This window comes from Histoplasma capsulatum, genomic scaffold (genome assembly GCF_000149585.1).
Source record: "Histoplasma capsulatum NAm1 scaffold_5 genomic scaffold, whole genome shotgun sequence".
In the NCBI taxonomy this organism is placed as follows: Eukaryota; Fungi; Ascomycota; class Eurotiomycetes; order Onygenales; family Ajellomycetaceae; genus Histoplasma; species Histoplasma mississippiense.
This window is the reverse complement of record NW_001813978.1, coordinates 184426-209670: the sequence shown is the minus strand read 5'-3', so window position 1 is coordinate 209670 and position 25245 is coordinate 184426. Positions and strand designations below refer to the sequence as shown.

Genomic DNA, 25245 nt, shown 5'->3' with positions numbered 1-25245 from the left:
TGGAGACAAATTGGACCGCTAGATAAATTTATAATAAAACTATTAAATAACAAATCGACCTGCTTTGAATATCGGGGTTGAAATAAAAGAAAAAAGAAAAAGAAATACCAACTTCAAAAAGAATGGACAATCAGGGAATCGAACCCTGGACCACCCCCATCGCTCCTGCCCAATTCCGAATTAGGAAGAGGATGCTAAGGGGGTATTATACCACTAAACCAATTGCCCTGTCTTTGTTGCAGGAGAGCACATGACACCGAAATATATGCATATCATTAGTTGCTCAAAGATAAGCTTAAAATGGAGCCTCAAGATCGATCAACACACCTGTATATCTATTTTATAGTAAGTAAGTATCTAACCAGCACCAGCACCAAGATGGATCTACCACTGTTTTAGGCGTTTCGTCTCAGTTTGCTACCTATATAATTACTCGCATACCCCCACGGCCATGTCCGCCAAACAGACCCCATCGGAGTACGTCACTCTTGCTTCCAAAGATGGCTTCGAATTCATAATCCCCCGGACCGCCGCCTGCGTGTCTGGCACCATTCGGCGAATGCTAGATCCAGCAAGTGAGATATCATTTCACCCATGCCGCCCTGTACCAATTCATGCCTTCATACCTAACCTTGTTTAACTAGGCAACTTTTCTGAAGCCGCCACTGGCCGCTGTGTTTTCGAGAACATGAAGTTTGTGGTTTCCCTCTTCTTGCCCGTGTTGAAACGGCCTTGGCGCGTTTTTAGAGCCAAGAGGCAAAAAGCATCACGCTGATAGACAGCTTACAGTGGAGTCGTGCTTGAGAAAGTGTGTGAATATCTCCTTTACAATGAACGGAATAAGGGCCAGAGCAACGTACCAGATATGGAGTTCCCACTCGAGCTGTGTCTGGAGTTATTAATTGCAGCCGATTATTTAGACAGTAGGTTCCTGTTTCCCGCCTTTATTGATAGATGATAGATGGGGTGGCTAACGGTTGGATTTAGCATGAGGTGAGGCGCAGTATATGTGAATATTCGTCCTTTTCGTGGAAAAACGGGAAGCCGGCGCAGGCGTTATCAGGCGTTCTCATACAGAGGATAGTTATAGAAGCCCAGCTTAAGTACAATAAAATGAGGTGTTAGATTCACGGGGCACAAATATAAAATGGGAATTGGCTTCGCATCGAGTGTTCTTGACGCTATCAATCGCTTATTATCCCATCGATGCATCACGTTCCTTCTGGCCAAATCCACGTACAATTTACGACGCTTTACCCCACGTCAGCGTTTCCTGCGTGCCCATAGATTGAAACGTCTAATATTGCAATGGGAAGATTGACCTTGACCTGGTTTATCTCCAAGCCGATTTGGTGTGTCTTACTCCGTCAGGTAAAGGCAAAACATATGCATCGTTACAGACCAAGTCAAACTGCCGGCTCCCATAGCTAGATATCATGTAGCAAAAAGGGAGTCGCTTGGTGGTACGTTTGGGGGCTTTCGAGATTATATATGATTTTTCTCATTTGCTACGTTTCCGGCGGCTCTCTGCAGCCCCGCAAAGACCCTGTATCTATGTTACATTCCTTGCCATATCGATGAGATTACATATCCTCAAATATCTGACCTCTTGCTTTCTCCAATCATAATAATTTAAAAGAAGAAGAGGAAAAAAAAAAATGCCAACCAAGATCACATCCTTGATCACAACTTTCTATCTCCTACGCTCACGGCCACCAACAGCACGGCCATTTTGCGCTCCCCTCCCTCCTCGCCCTCGCCCTCGCCCTCCCCCCTTAATCCCACTGGGCGCACCCTTCTCATAAACCCGCACCCCAACAAAACCGGCGTCCGCCACCCTCAAAAAACTCACAACCCCCTGGTCCACCACCGCCAAGATTACATTCCGCCACCCATGCCGTAGCCGCATATACGTCAGCCGTTCCATCTTCTCGCCGTGCGGCGGGTCGAGCGGCGTGCTTTCCAACAGTGCTGATAACTCGTGGAGAGTGGGAAGGGTAGGGTTGCGGCGGGAGTCGATGACGGCGAGGCGGAAGTCGGGGGTTCCTGGAGTAGATTTGCGGAAGGGGGTGGAGGGTTTGTAGACGTAGTAAGCCAGGCAGTAGGGGGGCGTAGTGTGTTTGGGCGAAGTGGGTTCGGGGTGCTCTGGGTTATGGGCTGTGATTATAGAGAGGGCGCGGTAGATATCGTCTGTAAAAGGGGGGGAAATATGTGGTTAGGGCTGATGATTTTTGGTGGATTTCTAAGACAAGGATGTGGTTTTGGGTTTATGACGCACGGTAGTTACGATGTATACCTAGCCCGATGACGGGCCCGTGGGCTAAGCGTCGTGCAGGCCCGGGTTCAAATAGTGAGTTGAAAAATCGCGTCAGCAAGTTGATTACCCCCCCGCGGCTCTGCTCCATATGTGCACGTATCCCAGCTCCAGTCATTGCAACGGCCGCATCAGTTGCAACCTGATTAACTGCCCTGTTGTCATCATTGCCGTCACAGTCATCCCAACTTGGAGCACGAATCACTGCATAACCACCCCTCCTCAGGTTCGCGTAGACAATATACCGTTGTAATGTTAATCCCCCACGTCCGAGGAAGCATGCGTATGCTGCTTGTAAACTCATTGGGACTCCTCCGTCCACATCCTCCACATTTTCTCCATGTTCCGTGACGGTGCTTTTGGCTCCATGTCCTCCCGCCCGCGCAGGCCACCGGATATCCAAGCTGCCCCTTTCCAGTAGGTACAGAGCTTCTTCAGGTAGCAGCCACATGCGATTCCACTGATCGGATCGGCCGACGGTCCTAAAATGCTGGCCCCGCGGACTGGGGACGCAGACACAGGTGCCCCTACCGACTCCATGAGGCCGAGGGTGTTTCTTTTTCGGAGGGACTATCTGTCCTTCATCTCTATCTTCCACTTTGCAAATTTCCTCCTGTTTCCTTTCCTCGCTAACTGCTACTTGGCCACCACTTTCCGTATCCGCGCTGTCGGATCCTTCAGCGTGCGCCGGCCTTAACAGCCCCGTCGGACAGTAGATACCCACCACGCGCGTTTTCGGATTGTGTAGCCTTGGGTACGCGAGCGCATTGTGCATAGCATCGCGCGACGCGGCGAGGACATCGGTCTGGCGTAGTGTCGGGTTTGGTTCGAAATCCTTTTCCCCCCGGCGTGGGAGGGAGGGCGGTTGGTTCGGGTCAGGGAGGCTACAGTCATGATGGGTCAGCCAGGAGGGAAACCGAGCTTATTTATTTAAAGCTCGAGGTCGTAGTGCCGCGTTACATACAAGGACAGAGAGTTCAGGAAGCGAAAGTCTTGAGTTTCGTCGGATAGGTCTTGGTCTATGTGGGCGGATTGGTCGTGGGAGGAGGGAGGTTGGATGAGGGCATCTTCGTCAGCGTCGGCCATGGTGCTCTAGTACTGTGGAGTGGATAGATCCTTCGTAGAGGTGTTTAGCAGACAAAGGTTGATGTAGCTTCGTTTTTGATTCAGCCATCTGTAATTGGGGTTGCGATTGGAAAGAAGAGCTGGTGTCTCTGTAAGACGGTGAGGACGTGAGCTCAAAAAAATCATCTCGATTACGGTGAAGTTACGTGACGGCCTTATCGATAAAGGGGAACAACCATACACTACTCTAACTACTCCGTATACGACCGACAATTCTCTCCTATTATTAGAGATTGCAAAGGTCCCACTTTCTTTTAGAGAGGATAATGGGAGACAAATAACGAATTCATTTATCCCATGAATTTAACGTTTCCTCCTTAATACCATACCTGCATCTCTGCATCTCTCCAGCTCCCCGACACCCCACCAACAAAGCCGTATTGACTAGACACGAGCATCTCCAATTTCTTTCATATATCAGATGCCCCCTCTTCCACAAGCTGCTTCTCCCAGCGCGACATCGCCCGATCTAATCGCCCAAGTAAGTCTCTGGTGAACTCACAATCAGCTAACCCTTCCGCCCTTTTTTCCCAATCCATCCCTGCTCGACTCTCTTGGCGCCGTATATCTTAATTATTGCGCCCCTTTCCTAGATATCCACAAATCTGTCCAACACCCTCTCGACCTTCGGGCGTGGCTCTGCTCAGTATGCTACCGTGCTGGATATGTTGAGAGGGGCTATTCAGGAGCTAGAGATGGAGGGGGGAGGGGAAGAGATGCAGGATGTTACCGCTATAAAAGGTGGTGGAGAAGAAACAGCAACAGTGGATGTTATTGAGGGCCTGAGGAAGCTATTGGAAAATGGGTTGAAGGTTTAATTTTAATATCTGAATGTTTTATGAAGAACGATGATGAATGATGATGATGATGACATTTTGACTTTTCTTTTTTCGTTTCCTCCCCCGTTTATTGTTTTCACGTATTTCATGATAGGCAGTGTTCGCGACCCTGAGGAGATATTCAGATGCAGATGCGGAATATATAAGGGTTAAATAAACGGATCCCCAACTGACAATTCCCGGTAGCTTATCTTCTCGAATCGTGTCTATGTAATGTCCTATGAGACTCGTCGTATCTAAGGATCATAAACGGAGAAATGAGGACAAGCGAAAGTCAGAGAAATGCGAAGTAAGAGACAATGATAGAGAGTAGGACCAAAAAGATGAAAAGTGTATAAACTTGGGAACAGATATAAAAGTAAAGACTAAAAACATAAAAAATAATTTTATTGAGCTCGCTTCCCATGTTCTCTCCAGATTCTACAGCTAACTCCTTTGAAAATAGTCAAAACGTTGACATAGATACAGACATACGCGCGGGCATGGCGTCCACATCCAGATCCATTTCTTTATAATATGAAATAAGAGTACATAAACTAAGGGACGAGGGAAAGTTCCCAAAATGATATACGGAAATGTGGAGCAGGTAAATAGAGGTTAAAGCGTTAAGGTCACAACTTGTAGCATTGGGAGGGGGGTGAGAAATGTTTGGATGTAGTTGCAGAGAAAAAAATGAAAAGTGAAAAAAAAAAAAAAAAAAAAATCAATGAAGGTCTTCCACCAGGATGTGGGATTGAAATAAAAAAAAAAATGGATATACTGAAATAGGGTAGAACACGGGAGAAACATCAAAAGATAATAAAATAAAATAAAAGAGGTCAGGAAAAATCAGAACCAATATTCAAGCGCCTGGAACCCGCTCCCATTTCATATTCCATCCCATCACACAGTAAAGCAGGAGAATGGAGAAAAACACGACGAAAGAAAAGAAACCACCGAATAGCTAACAGATGCCAATTGCAAAAGACCCGAATGGCGCATGTCCATAAAAAGAACTCCAACACACTCCAATGCCAGTACCAAAAAAAAAAAAAAAAAAAAAAAAAAAAAAAAAAAAAAGAAAAGAAAAGAAAAGAAAATAAAGAAGCAAAACACACAAACAGCGGGAGATATGCCCAAATAGTGTTTCCCTCCTAGTTTCCCACCCAGGTCCCGGTGACTAAATACTATGGATCCTGGCATAACTAATCCAGCCGCATTTGAATGAGAAATCAAGGGTGAAACGACAAATAAAACAAAGACGACAACTGGAATGTTGATGAGAGAAAGGGGTACGAATCGATGTGACACCTGCTGGAGACCTTTTATTATGTAGACAGCCAGCGAGCCGCGACACAAGATTGAGATTAACAGGATACGAGTTTTGTTCGAAGGTGACCGATTGGAAGGCCTTTCTCCAGATCAACGAATCCCGAGAGATACGGAGGGTGAAGGTGGGAAATGTAAAAATTGAAATATGCAAAGGGGATGGATCCATGGACACGTTCATGATCGTAAGTATATAGATAGATGAGTTTGAATAAAGGTGTAAAAAGGGATGTCCCATATCTTCCGAATGGTTGCAGACAAGCATTCGTCATCGTTTTGAATGTCATGGCAATTTGATATTCCCGCAGTTCCGTTATTCAATAGCTGCGCTGTAATGTTACTTTTCTCAGACATTAATTTACTCTTTCGGAATATCTGAAATTTGTTCGTTTGCGAGACGTGCATGAGTGGAAGGGATAGACGATATAATTCTGCTGACAAGATGAAAAAAGTAAAAGCCAGATGGGCGATCGATCTGGGCCAAGAATAATGGTTATTTATTTATAAATAGATGAAATCTCGCCTCGGGCGTGGCGACAAATCGAGATGCTGGTCATTCGATCACTGGCTTTTTCACATTGCCAACTATGGCCACACCCAGGTACTTCAGAGCTTGAGGGTCATGGACTCGGATTATCGTAGGCAGTGGTAGCATTGGATTGTCCGGGTTAATTTTGCCTGCGTTCTCAGCAGCTATCCGGACGGCATCCATTTCTTGTATGCATCCTGTGTGGTCAAATGGACATACCACTATGGGCTGTCGCAGAACGATATCTCTGGCTGACGTTAGATGTGCCTGAATCGGAAAATGTTAGTGGAGATCGGTAAATTAAAGGTTTTGATAATCAAATTAGCTATTAATCCCGTCGCACCTTAACTGTTAAGTAGTATTCGATTTTATATAGTGACGCAGTAGTAGTGAAGCCGTTGACAGCGTACATCGGGAACGCCGGCTTCCCTCGCGGTAGTATTCCTTCTGCATCTCTTAGATCTCTTGAGGGAAATACAAGACCTAGAGTGGTGATATATCCCGCTTCGGGTAACTTCATATTAACACTCTCTGCTCGCTTTGTGAGGGTTTTAGTTTTGCGTTGCGGTTCGTCACCCTCATGGTTATAGATGATCTCTTCATCGATAGAAATGGTGATTTTTTGTATCGTCACTCGTCGAGCCTTGTTCATCCAATCCGGGTTTGGAGAGAGCTTGACACACACACTGATTGGATCCAGGGGCCCAAACGACCAGCGCGGAATCGATATCCCTAGAGTTACCAAATGGTCTGAGACCTTTTCCGATGATTCGGGCCGGTTGAACATGCCAAAGCTCGAGATGGTATCGTATCTCGAGATTGGGACAGGAAATGCATATTTTTTTTGCTCTGCGGGACCTTGCTGCACCATTACCACCAGCTCATAATATGTCTCTGCCGTTCTACTGGGTAACTGGAGGCTTGCTGGAGGCAGCCGCCGAGACGACTCTTGTCCAGGTTTCCCAAAGGGAATGAATAACACGAAAGGGAGGTCCATGGCAATTATCTCTTCATGGTCGCGGCCCATTGCACATCTAAAAAGTAGCATTTCCTTTCCCACGATATCCGTAATTTCCTTTCGGGGCGCAGCTAGATGTCTCTTCGTTACCGAATCTGCGGAAGGGTGTATCGTTTCTCGTCGTTGGAGGCATATTGTAACCATGGAGATGTTGACTGGTGCTGAAATACCGGCGCTAGGGCGAATCTCGACCTTACCTTCGATGCGCGGCTGTACACATTGTTTTTTTTTTTAAAAAAAAAAGAAAAGGTTAGCAACAAGGACAAAACTCGGGTCATAAATGTTTATTCACCGGCCAGCGCCCGCGAACTTCAAGTCTGACAGGACTCATGGAGATTCAAACAGAGAGAGGGAGGGGGGAATCACCAGAGTCGCAGATATGCCAGGGTATCCAACGAGAAAATGACCGTTGGGGGGCCCTGACACACGCACGAATGCGGCCATCTTTCTCCGGAGCTTCCTCCTAATTGACCATTAGACGTGGCTGGGGGAGCCTGGTGCGATTTAGGAATGTTTTGTGATGATGATAGATGTCGATAGCGTTGACTATGGCGGGAAGGTTGGAGTTGGTGCATGAAGGACGTAGAATAAAATAAAGACCTTGGTTTCCTGTCTCCCTGCCTGCCTTGGTTGGGTTTGGGCGGGTGTTCACGCGCCTGACGGCAGAAAGTGGATATGAATGACGAATCGCTGGGCGGGCGCTTAAGAGTGAGGCAATGGATGGAGCATAAGTTCAGCCCTCAGCCAACGGGAGATTATATGGAAGAGACACGAAAATCTAAAGAAGTTGTCAAGGACTCCAAGGCTCAAGAGGAGTTGATTGTGCAATCTGTTCTGACTGGTGCGAACGAGGTCTGGGTAGTCAGTGGTGAGCAGACTGTGCTGGGCTGAGATAGGCAAGCCTAGATGAGTAAACACGCCTATTGGTGGCTGGGCGGATAAGCTTGCCAGGGATTGGCCGAGGTTAGGGTCTGGCTGGACAGGTCCCTGGAGGAGGGGAGAGGAGGGTGGGCGCAGCGATTGATGTTTCGTTTCCTCCGCAGCGGAAGAGGCTGTCAACCGGCTGGGTGAAACAGGAATAGGGGAGGAGGTCGCCTAGGAGACTAGGGTTAATTGGAGTCGACGGAGTGGCATAATGATGAACACGAGGTTGAAGAACGGGCTAGAGGTGGGTGGCTTCAACGGCTGCCGCTTTGTTCGAATAATTCTTGCAGGAGGCGGCTCTGATGATCGTCTTGCATTGCCTACAACCACGGGGCAAAGACAAAGGACATCGGGCGTTTTGCTCCCTTCCGTGATGTTGCTGATGCAGTGTTGACGTCGGGTGGGGATACGGAGATTTCCTTGTATGATACCGTATGTGCGGTACGCCTGGGGCGAGGACGTGTGCGGGACGCACGTACCTGGTACAAGTGCCCTGACCCGTTGAGTTCTGCTTTTGTGGTGGGGTTTGAGCCTCATTCTGGTACCAAATACTACTACGTATTGCCAATACCGCCCATGCTCGCAAATTAGATCACAGACAAATCCTGTGCATTCAAGTCGGCTTCATCCTTTTGAAATAATGAACTGGGAATTTCACTCATGCCCGATGTTGCACGCTCCAATACCCTTGAAATCGTTCATGCCCGTGACGGAGCCCCTACCTACTGCCTGCTATTTAAAAAGTGAAGTAAGCTTCACAACACCAAAGAATGAGCAACGCTGGGTACTAAGTACCAGTACCTAGTCAAGGAAGTGCAGAATATAGATCCCAGCGTGTGATATGTACAGTACGATACACAGTTCATGCACAGGTTATTGATGCGAAGCATTGCGAGCTATCCATCTACCATCTTGATCTAGGATTCCACGATCTTAGCCTTGCTGTGGGATGTGATTTGGTTTTGCGAGGTTGCGGCTCAACTTCTGTAAATTTACTGACTATTTGGCTGGCGATAGCCTAATGCTCGGTTTTCGTATATTTGGAGAAGGATGCAAACAGTCGATGCGGTACGATATGGTTATATATATACATATATTTATATGTATGTATGTATAGATATATGGAAACAGCGAGTTAAGAAACAATATTGCCGCGCAATTGGAATCGAAGATGACCACTTAGACGAGAGTATTGGCGCTGGAGACGATAAAGGAAGCCGTCCAGCAAGAACCTCTGACTGCTACTCTTTGAAGATATCCATGGGGCCTGTTCGAGTTATCAATCAGATAGGATTTTGATGTAACTAGCGAATCATGTGATATCGAAACTTGGAACCAGAGAACGTCGAGCAATACATATTGATACATATTGCTAAATCCATTATCAGCTTGATTGAGTGCGATTTGCCGTTTATTGGTAAGGGGCTGTTTCCAGTATGTCTGTGACGGTAAGCTATCGGCTATCCTTCGTCACTCCCCCCCCCCAAACAGAGCTGATACATTCCCTGCCAACCCAGCTCCATACCACCCATGGCGATCTCAAAGTAGAAGTGTTCCATGAAGCAACACCAAAGACTGCAGAGGTACATAAACTCTACGAAATCTAAACGAGCCTTTAACATCACCCTCCCTTCACCGCCTCTACTGACAAGAAAAAACTATAAATATATATACACGGATGGACCACAGAACTTCCTCGCTCTGTGCGCCTCAGGCGCCTACAACAACACCCCCTTCCACCGCCTGATCCCATCCTTCATGATCCAAGGCGGCGATATCTCGCTCTCTAAGAGCAGAAACCCTTCCGCCCTTCCCTTCGACATCCCCAAAGGCGGCACATCCATCTACCACCCGACCCCGCTCGCCCATGAAATCCGCCTCCCGACCATCCGCCACAACACCCGCGGCATCCTAAGCATGGCGAGCAAGTCGGTGAAATCGCAATCCGCGTCTGGCGCCACGGAGACTACGGAGGTTAATGGGAGCCAGTTTTTCATCACGTTTGCGCCTGCGCCGCATTTGGATGGGAAGAGTACGGTTTTCGGCAAGGTGTTGGCCGCGGGTGAGGGGGAGCCGGGCGGTGCGGTGCTGGAGAGGCTGGAAAAGGCTAAGGTGAAGATTGACAAGAAGGGGAGGGTTGTGCAGCCGTCGTCGATGGGAGAGGAGGAGGTGAAGGAGCAGGCCTGGGAAGCTGTGGGGATTGAGAGGGTGACTATTCACGCGAATCCGTTTGCAGTGTTATGATGAATTTGAATCTGGTTTATTTTTGCAACCCTTCTTTGAGGGTGGTGGATTTGATACACTCTGCCTGGATCGGAAGTACCACTTCAACTTAAGCGTTGCATTCACAGGGCGATACATAACCCACGATCGAGGCTATCAGCCCTGTTCCCATTCGCAGGAAAAATTCCTCTCTATGAATGAGTACACTAGGGATGAATTTGCCTGATCGAGAGCGGCTGTTTAATTCCTTGTATTAATATACCGCATTTATGACGGCTTGATCTCTTCGGATGAGGAAGGGGACAATGAGGAATGAAACGGTTTACATGGATGGAATGTACGATATTATTAGGTTCTTTGAGGTTGAGATGCGAATACATTGCTTCGCGATAGCAATTCTATTTTACTATTTTATCTATCTAGCATGTGCAGAAATTTATAGCACAATTGCATGGGATACAAGGGGTGGGAAGAAATAAAAGTGAGGAAGATAGGCAGTGACGGCGGTACGGAAATAGCAACGATGGTATTTCTCTTGGTTCATATTTGTCGCCCTGGTAAAACGGCAAAACTGCAACGCCATTCCCAGGTCATACAGCGAACAACGAAAATGAATGCAAAAATCCGTCATAATTTGGTGTCTGCTTCAGCAGGCGGAAGGGTTTCAGTTTTGGTATTCTCATCATAACCCTCAGTTTTCATATCTCTCAAGCCTAAGTCCTCCTCCTCTTCATCTGTGCGCGTGTAGTCCTCGATCTTAAGTCGCGGATCTGGTTCGGGCGCATACAAATCTTGCACATAACTGTTGGCAAGCGGATCCTCTAATGTAATGCTGAATTTTAGTTCACCCTTGATGGCGGAATTGAGGCGTGCAAAGAACCGATCCCAAATCGCCTTCTCGCTCTCCTGCATGGAGTCACCAGGCGCAAGGTCCTCGTCTCCCGTCTCGAAAACTTGCCCGTGAAGCTGGTCCCGAACCTGGGTGAGAAGACCCTCTACAGTTGTGAATCTTCCTCCAAGCGTGCCTGGCTGCACAGAAAGATCGAGCTCGCTGCTCCTGAGCGCACATGTGGCTGACTTTAAAAGGTCGCGTGAGAGGTCCTCAAGCCCTGTTACTTCAAGTGTGATTCTGCGTCCCTGCCCTGGGATAGCGCCACCTGTTTTCACTTCATTGGTGCGGTATCCGCAGTGTTCGCAAACGGTGCTCCAGATAAACACCTCCTGGAAGTGTGGAATATTAACCTTCTGCATGTTGACGACACAGACATTGGTGCAACCGGGGCATTCTGACGGCAGGGAATAAACGTGGCCATCGACGATGTCAAGGTCATTGGGATCTCCTGCTGAAATGGTCATATTTTTTCCCTCGCTCTCTACAGAAAGTCCAAGCTCCTCGTTTTGCTCACGAGTCCTCGGGTAATCATGGCGCTTATATCGTCCTTTTTCATCGTGCGGTGCTGGCGAAATCCATGAGTTTCCAGACGGGTCGTCGAGGGAAATTGTAAACGGGAAGGAAGATCCCTCGATCATCAGCTTCAATTTTTGAATGACACCATCAAGTGCTTTGTGTAGTTCTGGGTCGACATCTTTGCGAGCGGGCTGCTCAGCTTCCAACTGGGAGAAGATTTTGGTCAAAATCCCTTCAATAGTTGTCAGCTGCCCAGATTCTTTTGGCATTTCAATGCCCAAAGTTTCAACTCGGAATATTGCCGAATCGCCCTTGACAACTTGACGTTGGAAATCCTGCAAGGTCGTCACCTCAAGCGTATATCTTGTGCCCTGTTCTTGGATCTCGCCAGCCGACTTAATCGAGTTATTCTTGAATTGACAGTGGGAGCAGTCGAACGACTCTAAAAGGACGTCTCGGAAAAACGGGATTTTGATCAAAAGAAGTCTCGTAATTCCCTATGTAGTGATGATCATTAGACATGTCCGATTCAGGAAAATAATGCATAGATGTATCAACAGGTATAATTGTACATTTTCCTGACAGTTCATGCAAAGACTTTCTAATTGCGTCAGTCCAGTCTCATCGTCCTGTTCGATCTTATTGTTGGTATCGCTCTCATCGGCCTGTTTCTGTGCAGATACAGGGTCAGGATCCATGGTTCTCAACTGGGCGTTGAGTTTTGCAGATTTATGCGATGTGTTTAGGGTAGAAGCGAAATCTGCGCTGTGGGTGTCCTTGACATGGGAAGGTCGAGAGGAAATGGAATTCCGCACTCTCAAGTCGACGGCTTTTATAATTTTGACTCGATTCTGACTCACGCGGAGACCATCGATGATGACTCGATTGTGGCTTATACTCCCTGACTCACTAGCCGTGATAGTTGGCGACTGTTTTAAATATCTAACTATCAAGAAATTTATCTCGGCGGGTGCAATAGTAACTTTCCGAGATAAAAAGTTGCTGTGATAAAAGTGACCGAGATGACGCTAATCCTCTATTGGAAGAAAGCCCCGCGCTAGCTGTTTTAAGTTCGGGTCGGATACATAGTAAATCCGATATCCATCAATGTTTTAAGAAGTCCAGCAGATCTAGCGATGATGTCTGAGACTGCGCATGGTGTTTTTTGCCTGCTGCTAGGGCAGCCATAAGCCCTTGCTGCTTGCGTATTTTGGCTCTCCTTTTGCTGTTGTGATTGTCCGTAGATTTTTGTAACGTAGTGGTGGATGTGGATTCAATGCCCTGTATCGGGGCATCAACTCTAACTGATTGAATGGACGTTTGAGCTGAGGGTGCAGTTGCTCCCAGGCGAGGTTTCCTGGGATTTAAAGGTTTGATATTACCTTTCGAAGTTAGGATTTTCTGGCGATGGCATCGTAGACACTTGTATATAACAATAGGAGAGGGTTCCGTTGACGAGGCTTCCTTTTTGGGGCGTTTCAGCACACCATTGTGGTTTTTGAGAGCTATGGTCTTTGAAGAATCAGCGGTTCTGGCAGTACCGCAAGCGCCACAAAATTCACGATGCTGGGCAACAGATAATAGCTTCAACTCGTCGCGAAGGAGCTGGCTGTGGACGGACAATAGGTGAGAGGAGGTGGAAGGGCTTTGAGCAGCTAGGTATTGAGCGGAAGATTTCAAAAATTTTAGCTGCGTTGTAGACACTGATGATGGCATATTGAAGTGAATATTGAAATGAAACACCTCAACTACATTTCTCGAACGCGATATCTGCGGAATCAAACATAAGAGGGATCCAATGAGATTTCAACGAGTCGAAGAAAAAGTCGTTGTTTCTTTGTTGTTGAGGCGCCAAGAGCGATTACTAATCGTCAGGTTTAACTAAGAATTGATATGAGTATTCTTCGTGACAACGAAGAGGCTTGCAATTAAACGACACGAACGAGCTTAGAGTACGGCCAACTGCTCAATCGTTTGGGCGACAAGCTGCTGAGCCGCATGCTAGCTCGTCGGAAAATAAGTGTGCTGCTACAATGGTGCAACTTTGGGCTTTCGCCTCAGTGCCAAAGTCAGTGGGGATTGAGCCTTTTCCCACGCTTGATTTTTGAATTGTTCACTAATGGCCAGCATCTGAGGTTGGTTTCAATGGTTTCCACAGGTTAGAAGTCCACTGTGCGCAGGCTATGCTAGACAGCTAGCTCAGATACTGAATTCACTGGTGTCTTACCCGCGAGTTAGTGATGAGGCCGAAACGGGTCCAGTTTGCCTGAATACTTGTAGTCTCGTTCCAGCATATTTGATAGGGGGCCCTGCCAGCCTGGGTCCTGAGGGAAAAGGAGTGTCCTTATTTCTTGATCTCCGACTTGGTTACCGCCTTATCGTCACTGACTCCAGCTTTGGCCAGAACAAATACAGAAAATTTTGGTGTGACAGACGGCGGGATGGAACCAATAACCCCCTAGTTGGTGGATTACTAGCATATCGTTCTCGGAGGCTGCTAGAGCGTCTCTTTATCCTCGGTGCGGGCCTGGGTAGCTGGAGCCTGGGCATGGTCACAGGAAGCTTTCGATATTTGCCTCCACGCAACGCGACTCGCTACAAGTCTTCAGTTTGTATTGTCATTTCGATTCCGGTGTATATCTGCGAGGTACATACTGGTAGTCACCGATTATTTTCCAGGTTGATTACAACGTGCAATATGTGAGGTGGAGACTGTACTGAGCTTTGACTGTATGTGGGGTCGAAGCGAGCAGCCCAGAATTCTGTAGGATGATAGTAGCTTCGTTCTTTATATCCACTGCCACAGTAAATCTTGGCTGGAAAGCTTTCGGCGTGGTTTTCACGTTGACCTTAGGGTACATCAACATTTCCACAGCAAAGATGCTTTTGATGAGGGGTGATATTGCCACAATCTCAGCTCCTTATTCTGAAGCAATTCTACTCCTCACCAAATCTTCTAAGCTTTATCCTAAATTGTTGCTGATGGTGACCCAGGTCACCCTTTTCCCGGGTGAGGATTTTCGATCAGTTGGCAATGGGGTTCCCTTTTTTAAGGATATCCTCTAACGAGTAAACTAACTAGCTGCTCATCTCAAACCGATTCGTCAATAATATTATTGGCCATACTGGTACACTCATTCTCCACTGCGAACATACTATCAACAATATCTACCCCAGAATTGAGGGTTCGGTGGCGATATTTCCAGCGAAGAAAACTCGGACAATTCATGGATTTTTTTCAGTAGAAAGGGTGGATTGCCAAATGATCACAGATTTATCGAAAAGTTTCAGCACTAAGAAAATTTGAAGACAGATAGGCAAATACCCTCACTCAAATTCAAAGGAGAAAAAATAAGAAAATAAAAACAATAAAAACAATAAAAATAAATTTTCATCATATGAGAGTCCTGGGGGTTGCATCCCGCCGACAATTCGTTAAAATTGGTTGACAAGCCGTTGAAGCGATGAATGAACTTCGAGCTTGCTGAACTTCTTTGCCATGTGGACATGCTAATGAAGACTTCCCCACGGGGATACCAGGGGAATTGAAGAGGCGAGAAGTGGACAGCACTCCGGCGAATCAGCAACCACGCTTCCGTGCATTATCAGGAGGGGCGAATGCGAGTGAACCCATATTGGGGTTTGACTCTGTTATGCTACCAATCGGTGTCAACCATTGCATCCACAATAACACCCTCTTTCTTTCGGTTGCTCAGCAGTGCTTGGCTGGAATATGGCTATTCCTGAGGATGTATCACTTTACCCGCGGCTTTGGATCGTTTCCCCACAAATGTATACTTTATGTAGTGGGCCGGCCCAAAATGTAATGATACACCCCGTGCGGGGGATATTCTTATCGTTATATAATTCCATGAAATCCTCACGCCAAATGCGAGGGACATTGCGGGTAATGGGCTTAAATTGTGCCCATAAATCCACCCCTTCTCGCTGAAAAGGCATAATATCCTTGTTTTACTTCCTCCGTCAACCCGGCTGCCAAACAATGTCTGGTGATATAGAGAAAGCCCCGGACAGGGTCTCCGTTGACTATATCAACGATACAACAAAGCAGAACTCCGACATCGATGTCGACGAGGTTTATACATACGCGGAGCAGAGGAAAATAGTCCACCGTGTCGACCGCCGGCTCGTGACTATGTGTGGCCTGGGCTACTGCATCAGCTTGATGGATCGGACGAACTTGTCAGTTGCAGCCGTCGCCGGAATGAACGTAGAACTTGACTTGAATATTGGCTTTCGATACGTTTGTGCCCCTTTATGGATTGAAGCCAGTTTCGTTTTTGTTCCATTTTACTAATCTCGCGTCTTGCTTCCACGTAGTCCCTTGTCGCTCTGGTCTTCTTCACAACGTATATTGTTTTTCAGCCGCCAATGACAGCGGTTATTCGCAAAATCGGGCCAAGGAACTTCATTAGTTTTATTGTGTTCACATGGGGAATATGTTTGATTGTAGGTATCATTGACACATCCCCATTTGTGGTTTATCTTGTGCAGCAATATTAATATACATTTGTCCGTACTAGGGTTTTGGTTTGTGCAAGAATTGGGGACAACTTACAGCCCTCAGAGCGCTTCTGGGAGTCCTGGAAGCCGGCTTCTTCCCGGGTACCGTGTATCTTCTGTCTACCTGGTACTCGAGATATGAAGTTCAGAAGCGGTATTCGATTTTCTACCTGATCGGTTGCGTGGCTGCCGCACTTTCAGGTATCCTCGCGTTTGGATTCAGCCAGATGGCTGGTATTCAAGGAATGGGTGGTTGGAGATGGATTTTTATTTTGCAAGGTCTTGTGAGTAATAATAACTGGGCCCTCCTCTGCTTACCCTTTTCTCTGTTTCGTATACCACAGACAAGCTAACAAGTTTCTAATAGTTAACCATTGCTGTTGCTATTCTCATTTTTATATTCATCGTCGACTTTCCCGACAAGGCTCATAAAGCCTGGAAATTCCTGACCCAGGACGAATGTGCCTTCATCATTCGGCGATTGAACAAGGACAGAGGTGATGCCGATGTCGAACCATTTACCCTTAAAAGATTCCTCCGTCCTGCGCTGGACTTGAAAATCTGGGGCTTCGGCATGATATTTTTGTATGCATTCTGCGAGTCATTCTTTTTGTCTTTTCTGAATAGACCGCTTGTCACTAACCGAGAGCCGACTGCAGCTGCCTGACCACAGTCACCTACGCCATTGCCTATTTCCTTCCCATCATCCTCCACAACAACATGGGCTTTGGTGTTGGCGCATCCCAGTGCCTCGTCGCACCGCCGTATGTCCTGGCGGGAATTCTCATGTTCTCAACCTCCTGGGTGGCGGACAAGTATAAAATGCGAGCGCCTGTTCTCGTTTTCAACAGTCTCGTTTCCATAATTGGGTTACCAATCATGGGATTTGCAGAAGGCAATGCCGTGCGTTATTTTGGAGTGTTCCTGACGACCGCGGGTGTCAATGCCAACATTCCATGTTCTCTCGCGTACCAGGCCAATAACATTCGTGGTCAGTGGACGAGAGCGCTAGCTAGTTCCACACTTGTAGCGATGGGCGGGATTGGAGGTATCACAGGTAGTTTGGTATTCAGGTCGCAGGATGCGCCCCAATACATCCCCGGTATTTATGCAGCCATCGCGTGAGTTTTTCCTCATTCCCGCTACAGAAAACACGATAGTGAAGAGATCTATTCTCAAAGGAGAACACTATTCGACTAACTTGAACTGCCTTTCCATAACTGTAGCTGTCAACTCCTTCTCCTTATCATTGTTGCCATGTTGAGCTTTTATTTCTGGAGATGCAATAAGAAAGCAGACCGTGGAGAAATGATCATCGAGGGATCTCCTACTTTCAGATATACAATATAAAATAGATCCAAACGGCAGGGCATGACAATGATAACCAGCAAGCCACTGCTGGCGTCTGGTCAGCGAGATGGCCTCCAGAATTTTTCGTCTTTTCATTTTTTGGAACTGTGGATTTTCTAGGGCGATCCCGGGGATTCTGAGGCTGGATATATATTGAGGAATAATTTTCCGTTTCCATTTCAGGAGCGGGTTATTGAATACAGGTGCGAGGGACATGGGTCTGGTTCCCTTTAGGATTGGCCAGTTTGGGGGGACCCTCATTTTATTGTTTTTCACATAGCGTATTATATATCCATGTTTAATTTTCCAAATCATGGGAATGTAGTGATTCCTTGGCTTCCCTTGCAGCCTTTTTACTGGAAATCGGGGTTCGCTATGAAGGTTTTCGCGGCATAATGGGTTAGTGTGGAAAATATCTTGGTTCCAATGAATCTAGTGAAAACCCCCTTCCCTTGCGAAGCGTTGGGCGGTGCGTCAATAGTTTGGTATCCACCAGCTCCATAGTTATACCAGTTGGCCAGTTGAGGTGGGAAATGAGTCCCTGATCATATATCAGTGAGTAAAACATCATGGAAACGTTAAAGGTGATAATTGATTGCTGGTAGGAATTTCAGAAACGGTCTTTGCTCTGCATGGTTTTGTGAAATATGATGTCTCTTGTTGTAGGCGTACCAAGTGCCGGCGAAGGGCAGTATATTGCGGGTTTGGCAAAGCCACAATCATTTTTCTTTGCGTAGCAGCGAGACGCCGAAAGGAAGTGACGGGGGTATGAAAAGGGATGGCCTGAAAGATGAAACCGGCTCAATGGCCCGGATCGACACCGTTCATATGCGGCTACCCGACAGAGTAACAGTAGGGGTAAATTATATAATGTAAGGGACTCATTCGGTTCCTGACTTGGTGTTCGATCTTTGGTTGCTCTAGGGGGATTCTTTTCGTGGAGCTGAAATTAGGATGCTCAGGAACGATTATTCTGCTTGCTGGAGGAGTAAGAGGTGTGGCCTGATCAGCTTCCAGCAGCGTCGTCCACATGTTGGTCTGAACAGGGAACAAAGACGCTGGATAGATATTCGTAATTGGCAAATTGTTCGTAATCATCAGAGGAAGAAGTTCCCTGCAAAATACATTTTGACCGACATTGGGTAGGCCTCTGAGCTTTCGGTACTCTGCTTCCCTGTCACCATCACAAGGATTTCTGAATTTTTCTTTTTTCTTTTTCTTTTTTTTCTTTCTTTCTTTTTTTTTTTTTTTTTTTTTTTTTTTTTTTTTTTGGATGCAACTCTTAAATCTTCGGATTTGATACCCCGATCATTCACGGTTGGCTAGGGTGCGGTGATGCTTGGATCCGAAAACCTAAGGTATTTGCTCCCAGGTTCCATCGCAGTGGAAAGAATGCTAGCTAGTAGTGGAAAGCCAGCTCGTGACCGCAGTGTAGCATGGCAAGAATGGCATGTTGCATCCGAAACACGGGCGTTTAATAGGCGCGTATGCAATAAGTGTGGTACATTCTAGAGAAAAGCTTATTTTATCAGAATCAAGGAAGCAAGCTGAGTGAGAATGAAGGGGTACCAAGGTGGCGAATTAATGGTGGGTGATGGCAGAGCGCGATGTGAGTAATTCTCAGGGGCAGATATTCCGAATAGAAGCATTCATTAAAGATCCACGATGGCGGTGATGGTGAATTGGCAGCTTTCTTGGAGGAGGAAATATCAGGACATCTGATCTGGATGTTGATGACAGTTGAGTTTTGTCATCAACTTAGGCCTCATATTTTCCATTTCCGGCAATTGCCAGCTCAACAACCAGGGCGCTCTGAATCCGTTTCCTCAGACCCCTCGTCTCCTGGCCCCTGTCCGTTCACATGCCAGCACTAGCAAGCTCATATTGAGAATCTCAGGTGGCATATGGACTGTTGGCATACAAAAAGAGGAGTTGTCAACCCGTGGGCCACCAAGGCCATTTTACCCCCGAAGTTGAACCCACCAGTGAGCAGGTCTGTTCGCCTGGGCACCCTGGTTTGTCTCTCCAGACGCTCTCCTAATTTAGTGTCAGCCAACACGCTGGGCTCACAAGCCACTACGATGCAACCTCCGCCCCCCGCGGTTGATCGTCAGAAATTGCCATCTTTAAGGACTTTTAGCTTCGGTCATTCAAGTTCGGACATTCAGTTCAGACATTCGCCAAGTACTAAAATTGGTTGGCCGCAACATCTGCGTTTGGTGGCGCTCTTGGACAGACTAATTAAAGCTTTCCCCACTCCTGTTAATGAACCAGCTGAAGGCTACATAAGTCAACATCAATCATGGGAGATAATCAACACTCTCTTCTGTACGGAGTACTCCGTACAGATCTGTATTTTGGCATGTGATAAGGCTGTCCAATTGGTTTTGCTGCTTAAGCTTTGTCTCATTTGGTCTTTGCAACAAAGGGAGCGCTGACTGTCCAGTAGTTGTGCTTGGGCTCTTGATCCCTTCGCTGCTTTTAGTCTAGTTCTTTATTGATCCTGTCGATGTTCAGGGCTTTGCCAAAGTCGGATCACTGCCTGGCCTGGTGGACCTGAGCTCGCTGAACTGGGACGGTGTCGAGCTACAGACCTGCAACCGTACCTAAAAGCATCCCCCGGAGAGCATATTTATCTCGTGCCAAGTTTGATCAAAGCGATTCGATTCACCACATCTGTGGAATCGCTGTAATGGGCAATCTATATATCGAACTTCCCTTCTTCTTGGTCATACTACGTTCGAAAGCCTTCACATCTAGAATCGAATGCAGTTCGTCGGCTGACCTTTTTTCTTTGGTTTAGTAAGACGCATTGGGAAGGATTCTAGATCTGCGTGCTTCTTTCAGAGAGCTCAATTGCTGCCGCTTTGATTGGAGATTGACGGAAAATTTGGCACTGGTGTCGGACTTTGCTTGGTTCATGAGCATCGTCGCAAGTTGAGGTTGCATCAACCTTCACCCACTCAAAGGCCACGAGGTGAATAAATGAATTGAGCAAAATAGGTCAAAATGCGCGAGGATGCTCACACCGTTTTGGGTACTGCTGGCATGATGACATCCCTGTGCGTGCTGCCATGGGAGATAATGGGCTGGCCGGCCCCGCCATCTACTAGCAGGAATTTTCTCTACAAGGGCATTTCCCCGCCTGGTCCCTGAACCTTGTCCCGCTCTCATGGAATCGCTCTGAAACCCGTTATTACTCCGTGTTCAATTTCCCCTTTTCTACCATCGCGAATACATCGGGATGGAGAATGTCTAGAGGTAATGGGTGCGAAAATCATGGCTATGTTCCAGTGCACGAGATAGCACGACTGCAGAAATAGGCTCGACTTTGGTGTCTCGAGATGATCAATCGATACATCCATGCCTTGATCCTTATGTGCATGGCACTAAAAGGCACATCCTAGTGCAGTGGCACCAATCCTTGATTATTCAGTCTCTGTGACCCTGTCTCCAAACATTTCTGATGGGTTGCACACCCACAGAATACATAAAAAAGATCTTATGTCCCCATATCCGTTTCGCTTTCTGATTGTTTTTTTATTTTTTATTTTTATTTATTTATTTATTTTCACTTAGCCTGCAAGTTACGCGCTGGTACTCTTTCGCAGTTTCTTCGCTTTTCGTGCCCCCTTTTCCTCCAATCCATTCCCACGGCAAAACTGCAAAGGTCCCTGGGTGCAGCTTAAATTCCCTCACAATGGCGGGCACCACTGATGTCTCCCGCGTGGAGGCTCCCGTCACACTGAAAGCGTACCTTATGTGTGCTTTCGCTGCGTTTGGCGGTATCTTCTTCGGTTTTGACTCCGGGTACATCAACGGAGTGATGGGCATGCCATATTTTATCGAATTATTTGCCGGACTCAAACAATCGGACTTCCCCCCCGGATCTTCCGAATTCACCCTCCCTTCGTGGAAGAAATCGCTGATTACGTCAATTCTGTCTGCCGGAACCTTCTTTGGCGCAATCATCGCTGGGGATCTTGCCGATTTCATTGGCCGTCGGACGACGGTTGTTGCGGGCTGTGGTGTGTTCATTCTGGGGGTTATACTTCAAACAGCATCTACAGGCTTGGGGTTGCTTGTGGCTGGTCGTCTAATTGCTGGATTCGGTGTCGGTTTCGTCTCCGCTATAATTATTCTTTATATGTCCGAGATTGCACCCAAGAAGGTTCGAGGTGCAATTGTGTCTGGCTACCAGTTCTGTATCACCGTCGGCCTGCTTCTTGCTTCCTGTGTCAATTATGGGACTCAGAATCGAAAAGATACTGGTTCCTATCGTATTCCAATTGCCCTCCAAATGCTCTGGGCCATAATTCTAGGGACTGGTCTCATGATGTTGCCCGAGTCACCACGTTACTTTGTGAGGAAAGGAAACCATAAACGAGCGGGCGAAGTTCTTTCCCGATTACGAGGCTATCCTTCGGATTCGGATTACATTCAGGAGGAGCTGGCTGAAATCATAGCAAACCATGAATACGAACTCCAAGTCGTTCCGCAAGGAAGCTACGTCAATTCTTGGCTTAATTGCTTCCGTGGCAGCTTGTCTAAACCTTCCAGTAACCTGCGCCGTACCATCTTGGGAACCTCCTTGCAGATGATGCAACAGTGGACTGGCATCAACTTTATCTTTTATTTTGGAACGACATTCTTCCAGACTCTCGGCACCATCGACGATCCGTTCCTCATCGGACTCGTTACTACCCTTGTCAACGTGTGCTCGACTCCAATCTCCTTCTGGACCATCGAAAAATTCGGTCGTCGACCCTTGCTCATTTGGGGTGCTGTCGGTATGTTTGTTTGCGAGTTTATCGTTGCGATCATGGGTGTCTCCGCTGGTGACAACCCCCAGGTGGTCAAAGCGATGATCGCGTTTATATGTATTTATATTTTCTTCTTCGCCAGCACCTGGGGCCCCGGTGCATGGGTCGTAATTGGCGAAATCTTTCCGCTTCCAATGCGTTCCCGTGGTGTCGGTCTTTCGACAGCCTCTAACTGGCTGTGGAATTGCGTACGTCACTCCGTTCAACATATATTTCAAACTAATTCCCCAGTCCCCTTTACTGACTAACATGGACTGAGATACTATTAACAGATTATCGCCGTCATCACTCCGTATCTTGTCGGAACCGATAAGGGCAACTTGGGTACCAACGTCTTCTGGTTGTGGGGCTCCCTCTGCGTCTGCTGTTTCATATATGCCTACTTCCTCGTGCCTGAAAGTAAGGGGCTCACTCTCGAACAAGTCGACCGTATGATGGAAGAGACTACTCCTCGTACATCCGCCAAATGGGTTCCCCACTCCACCTTCGCCGCAGAGATGGGTCTAACTGAAAAGAACGTGGCGTTGGAGGAGGTTCAGGTCTCCGCAGATAAGGGACATGTTTAGTGGAAAGTCACAAGAGGTTCCGCAGAACAATCCTAACAACTACATAAGCCACGGCGTTCCCTATTCCTACACATCCATTGATTTTTTTTTCCCCTCAATTCTCTGAATTCTTGTTAGCTTTCGAATTCAAGTCCCGCTTCCCGCTTCTTATGGGCTTTCCTATTTTTTACGCCAGATCACATATAACTACCCTGTAATTCGTTGATGCACCAGCTTGGCGAGGTCTCATATGGGTGGAAAGTGGACAAACGCGCTGTAAACGAATGAGTAATGTGAGTGGGAAACAATCTATGCATTTACTGTACATACGTGTGGCGACATTTTGCTTCCTCCGCATGCACATAATACGAATATACCCTTTAAGTATACAATTTCTTTTTACACTGTCAACGCACACCACTTGATTTTACGGTGGCCCGGTGCAGCTCTCCAACCTGCAGGAATTGAACAGCAATACCCATATCATATTCTGATTTGTTGAAGTATTCCGTCTCCAGGAGACGCATAATTCCACTCTGGAGCTTTTTAACGGAATTCCGCTTATCAACACAGACAGCATAGTAATACGCAACTTTTCCTACCCCCCCCGGTCTTCAAACAAGACACAACGGGGAATGAAGAAGACTAAGCCTCACAACAAATGGATAAGAGATGCGGAACAAAAGCGAATCAAACCCATGCTGCAAGCTGTGCAAGCGGGAATAGGTACTCGACATGATCCGCGCCAGACGCAGAATGGTCCAGCCCTCGACCACCACACAAACACAGAGTCTTTTAAAAACATACAAAATACTTTCCATCCTCTGTGACAGTCTATGGATGTTTCTTTTCTACACCTTCTATTATTCAAATGTTAATACACGGCATCATCGATGACTTTCTTCGTCTGGGAAAAATTGGGCTGGAGCAGAAAGATTGCGGCATCTACATAGTAGATTATAGTTGCTCTATCTTCTCACATATCAATACATCAATGGATGGAAAACTTTTCTATCCCAAATCACAAAAGAATAAGACGTTATGTTTAAACATTTACTTCATCCCTCCTACTCACTCCAACAACGTCATAAACACTCATTGTAACAGACTTAACACTACTGCAACGCTAATATTTCTATTTCATGCTTTATATTTCCACTTTATAGCTTCTGATGATCAAAGACTCTTGCGAATTGGCACAAACTTAGCACACCCTCGCACAGCCAGACTTTCCCATTCTCCTGAATGCTAGTCAGATTGTAGTAAATCAGCTTGCTCTGCTGCTCTGCTACTCTGCTCTCTATCATACCAGTCATAAACCTGCAAACACAACTTGATGAAGTGATGAATACGCTTCGGGGAATTGGCAGCGACCTCTATCGAATTGACGCTCGCATGTACTTGCTGAACGCTAGTACAAAGACCAAGTAAGTCTTTTCCTCTTCAACTGTTTTGTTTTCATGCATGGCTAAGGTGGTTCTAGTAACCTGTAGTGGGGTGCCAGGCACGGGTAGGCGTCTAACTACTTGATCAAAAGATCATGCACAATAACAGCTTCCGTTGTTATTGAAGCCCGTACCCTATATATAGTTAAACACCCCACCACCCCCAGGGAGTCCGTAGGTCTTGACTGATCTGATTGTGAAAGGCATTCTGAGTGTGGGTGTTGGATTACATCAAGATTGCAGAGTAGATTGAAAACTTTGAAAAGGCAAATCAATGAGCCTCACAATCTCTTTCACTGTCCATCGTAAGTTTGATTGTTCTGTCATATGAAAGCAAATACAATGAAATTCAGTTCAAACCAAGGAAGAGGTATCCGGGAAGCCATGTAGGATTACAGCACGCACTTTTTGATACAGTGCAGGGTGATTACAAAAATTACTAGCCCTCTATACTATCAAGGTGGTTGATTCATCTGTGGTTTCATTAGTCATTTTGAACAGTATATAACTACTGTTCTTCTGTTTGTCACCAGGTAGGTGGCAGAAAGTAGATTGAAATATCAATGTTTTTAGTAGTTTACTCACCAGCTTAGTAGCATTTCCCCCTACCCACCATAAGTGTCACGTCCATGTAGTCTCTCGTCTGTGTAGGTATATTCCCCTGTTGAAAATAAGCATAGCTCACAAAGGATCGGATTTTGAAATATCCTGTAAAGCAATGGAAATTATATTACCATCATATATGAGCTTCTCCGCATTTGCATCCTCCGTGCTGCTCATGAGTGCCCCTTGGTCTGCCCACTCCAGATCTGCCGTCACCGGCCCTGTATTTTACTTTTGATGTAATGGGACTGGCGTCGGATATGATGA

At 46.7% G+C, this 25245-nt stretch overlaps 8 protein-coding genes and 1 non-coding gene across 9 annotated transcripts; 5 read left to right on the top strand and 4 right to left on the bottom strand.

Annotated features, from left to right (window-relative positions):
* Nucleotides 1–123: 123 nt before the first annotated feature.
* Nucleotides 124–228, bottom strand: HCAG_09350. The gene has a single exon. It is a non-coding gene; the product is annotated as a tRNA-Ala (tRNA).
* Nucleotides 229–451: 223 nt separating this feature from the next.
* HCAG_04923 (conserved hypothetical protein) lies at nt 452–992 on the top strand (the record flags this gene model as incomplete). Its single annotated transcript, XM_001539406.1, has 4 exons — nt 452–575; nt 645–693; nt 790–923; nt 988–992. 4 exons carry the CDS (start codon nt 452–454, stop codon nt 990–992), a joined length of 312 nt encoding a protein of 103 aa, XP_001539456.1.
* A 701-nt stretch (nt 993–1693) lies between these two features.
* On the bottom strand, nt 1694–3400 carry HCAG_04922 (predicted protein; the record flags this gene model as incomplete). The annotated part of the gene is made up of 3 exons (XM_001539405.1): nt 1694–2190; nt 2297–3198; nt 3279–3400. 3 exons carry the CDS (start codon nt 3398–3400, stop codon nt 1694–1696), a joined length of 1521 nt encoding a protein of 506 aa, XP_001539455.1.
* A 460-nt stretch (nt 3401–3860) lies between these two features.
* Nucleotides 3861–4257, top strand: HCAG_04921 (predicted protein; the record flags this gene model as incomplete). The annotated part of the gene is made up of 2 exons (XM_001539404.1): nt 3861–3920; nt 4033–4257. 2 exons carry the CDS (start codon nt 3861–3863, stop codon nt 4255–4257), a joined length of 285 nt encoding a protein of 94 aa, XP_001539454.1.
* Nucleotides 4258–6139: 1882 nt separating this feature from the next.
* HCAG_04920 (conserved hypothetical protein) lies at nt 6140–7577 on the bottom strand (the record flags this gene model as incomplete). Its single annotated transcript, XM_001539403.1, has 3 exons — nt 6140–6382; nt 6459–7343; nt 7566–7577. 3 exons carry the CDS (start codon nt 7575–7577, stop codon nt 6140–6142), a joined length of 1140 nt encoding a protein of 379 aa, XP_001539453.1.
* A 1530-nt stretch (nt 7578–9107) lies between these two features.
* HCAG_04919 (peptidyl-prolyl cis-trans isomerase 10) lies at nt 9108–10301 on the top strand (the record flags this gene model as incomplete). Its single annotated transcript, XM_001539402.1, has 3 exons — nt 9108–9125; nt 9575–9640; nt 9747–10301. 3 exons carry the CDS (start codon nt 9108–9110, stop codon nt 10299–10301), a joined length of 639 nt encoding a protein of 212 aa, XP_001539452.1.
* Nucleotides 10302–10907: 606 nt separating this feature from the next.
* On the bottom strand, nt 10908–12386 carry HCAG_04918 (conserved hypothetical protein; the record flags this gene model as incomplete). Its single annotated transcript, XM_001539401.1, has 2 exons — nt 10908–12185; nt 12261–12386. The coding sequence occupies 2 exons, from the start codon at nt 12384–12386 to the stop codon at nt 10908–10910; spliced, it is 1404 nt and encodes a 467-aa protein (XP_001539451.1).
* Nucleotides 12387–15691: 3305 nt separating this feature from the next.
* HCAG_04917 (conserved hypothetical protein) lies at nt 15692–17562 on the top strand (the record flags this gene model as incomplete). The annotated part of the gene is made up of 6 exons (XM_001539400.1): nt 15692–15952; nt 16030–16158; nt 16233–16496; nt 16580–16797; nt 16872–17333; nt 17439–17562. The coding sequence occupies 6 exons, from the start codon at nt 15692–15694 to the stop codon at nt 17560–17562; spliced, it is 1458 nt and encodes a 485-aa protein (XP_001539450.1).
* A 3700-nt stretch (nt 17563–21262) lies between these two features.
* On the top strand, nt 21263–22951 carry HCAG_04916 (hypothetical protein; the record flags this gene model as incomplete). The annotated part of the gene is made up of 2 exons (XM_001539399.1): nt 21263–22573; nt 22658–22951. 2 exons carry the CDS (start codon nt 21263–21265, stop codon nt 22949–22951), a joined length of 1605 nt encoding a protein of 534 aa, XP_001539449.1.
* Nucleotides 22952–25245: the final 2294 nt, after the last annotated feature.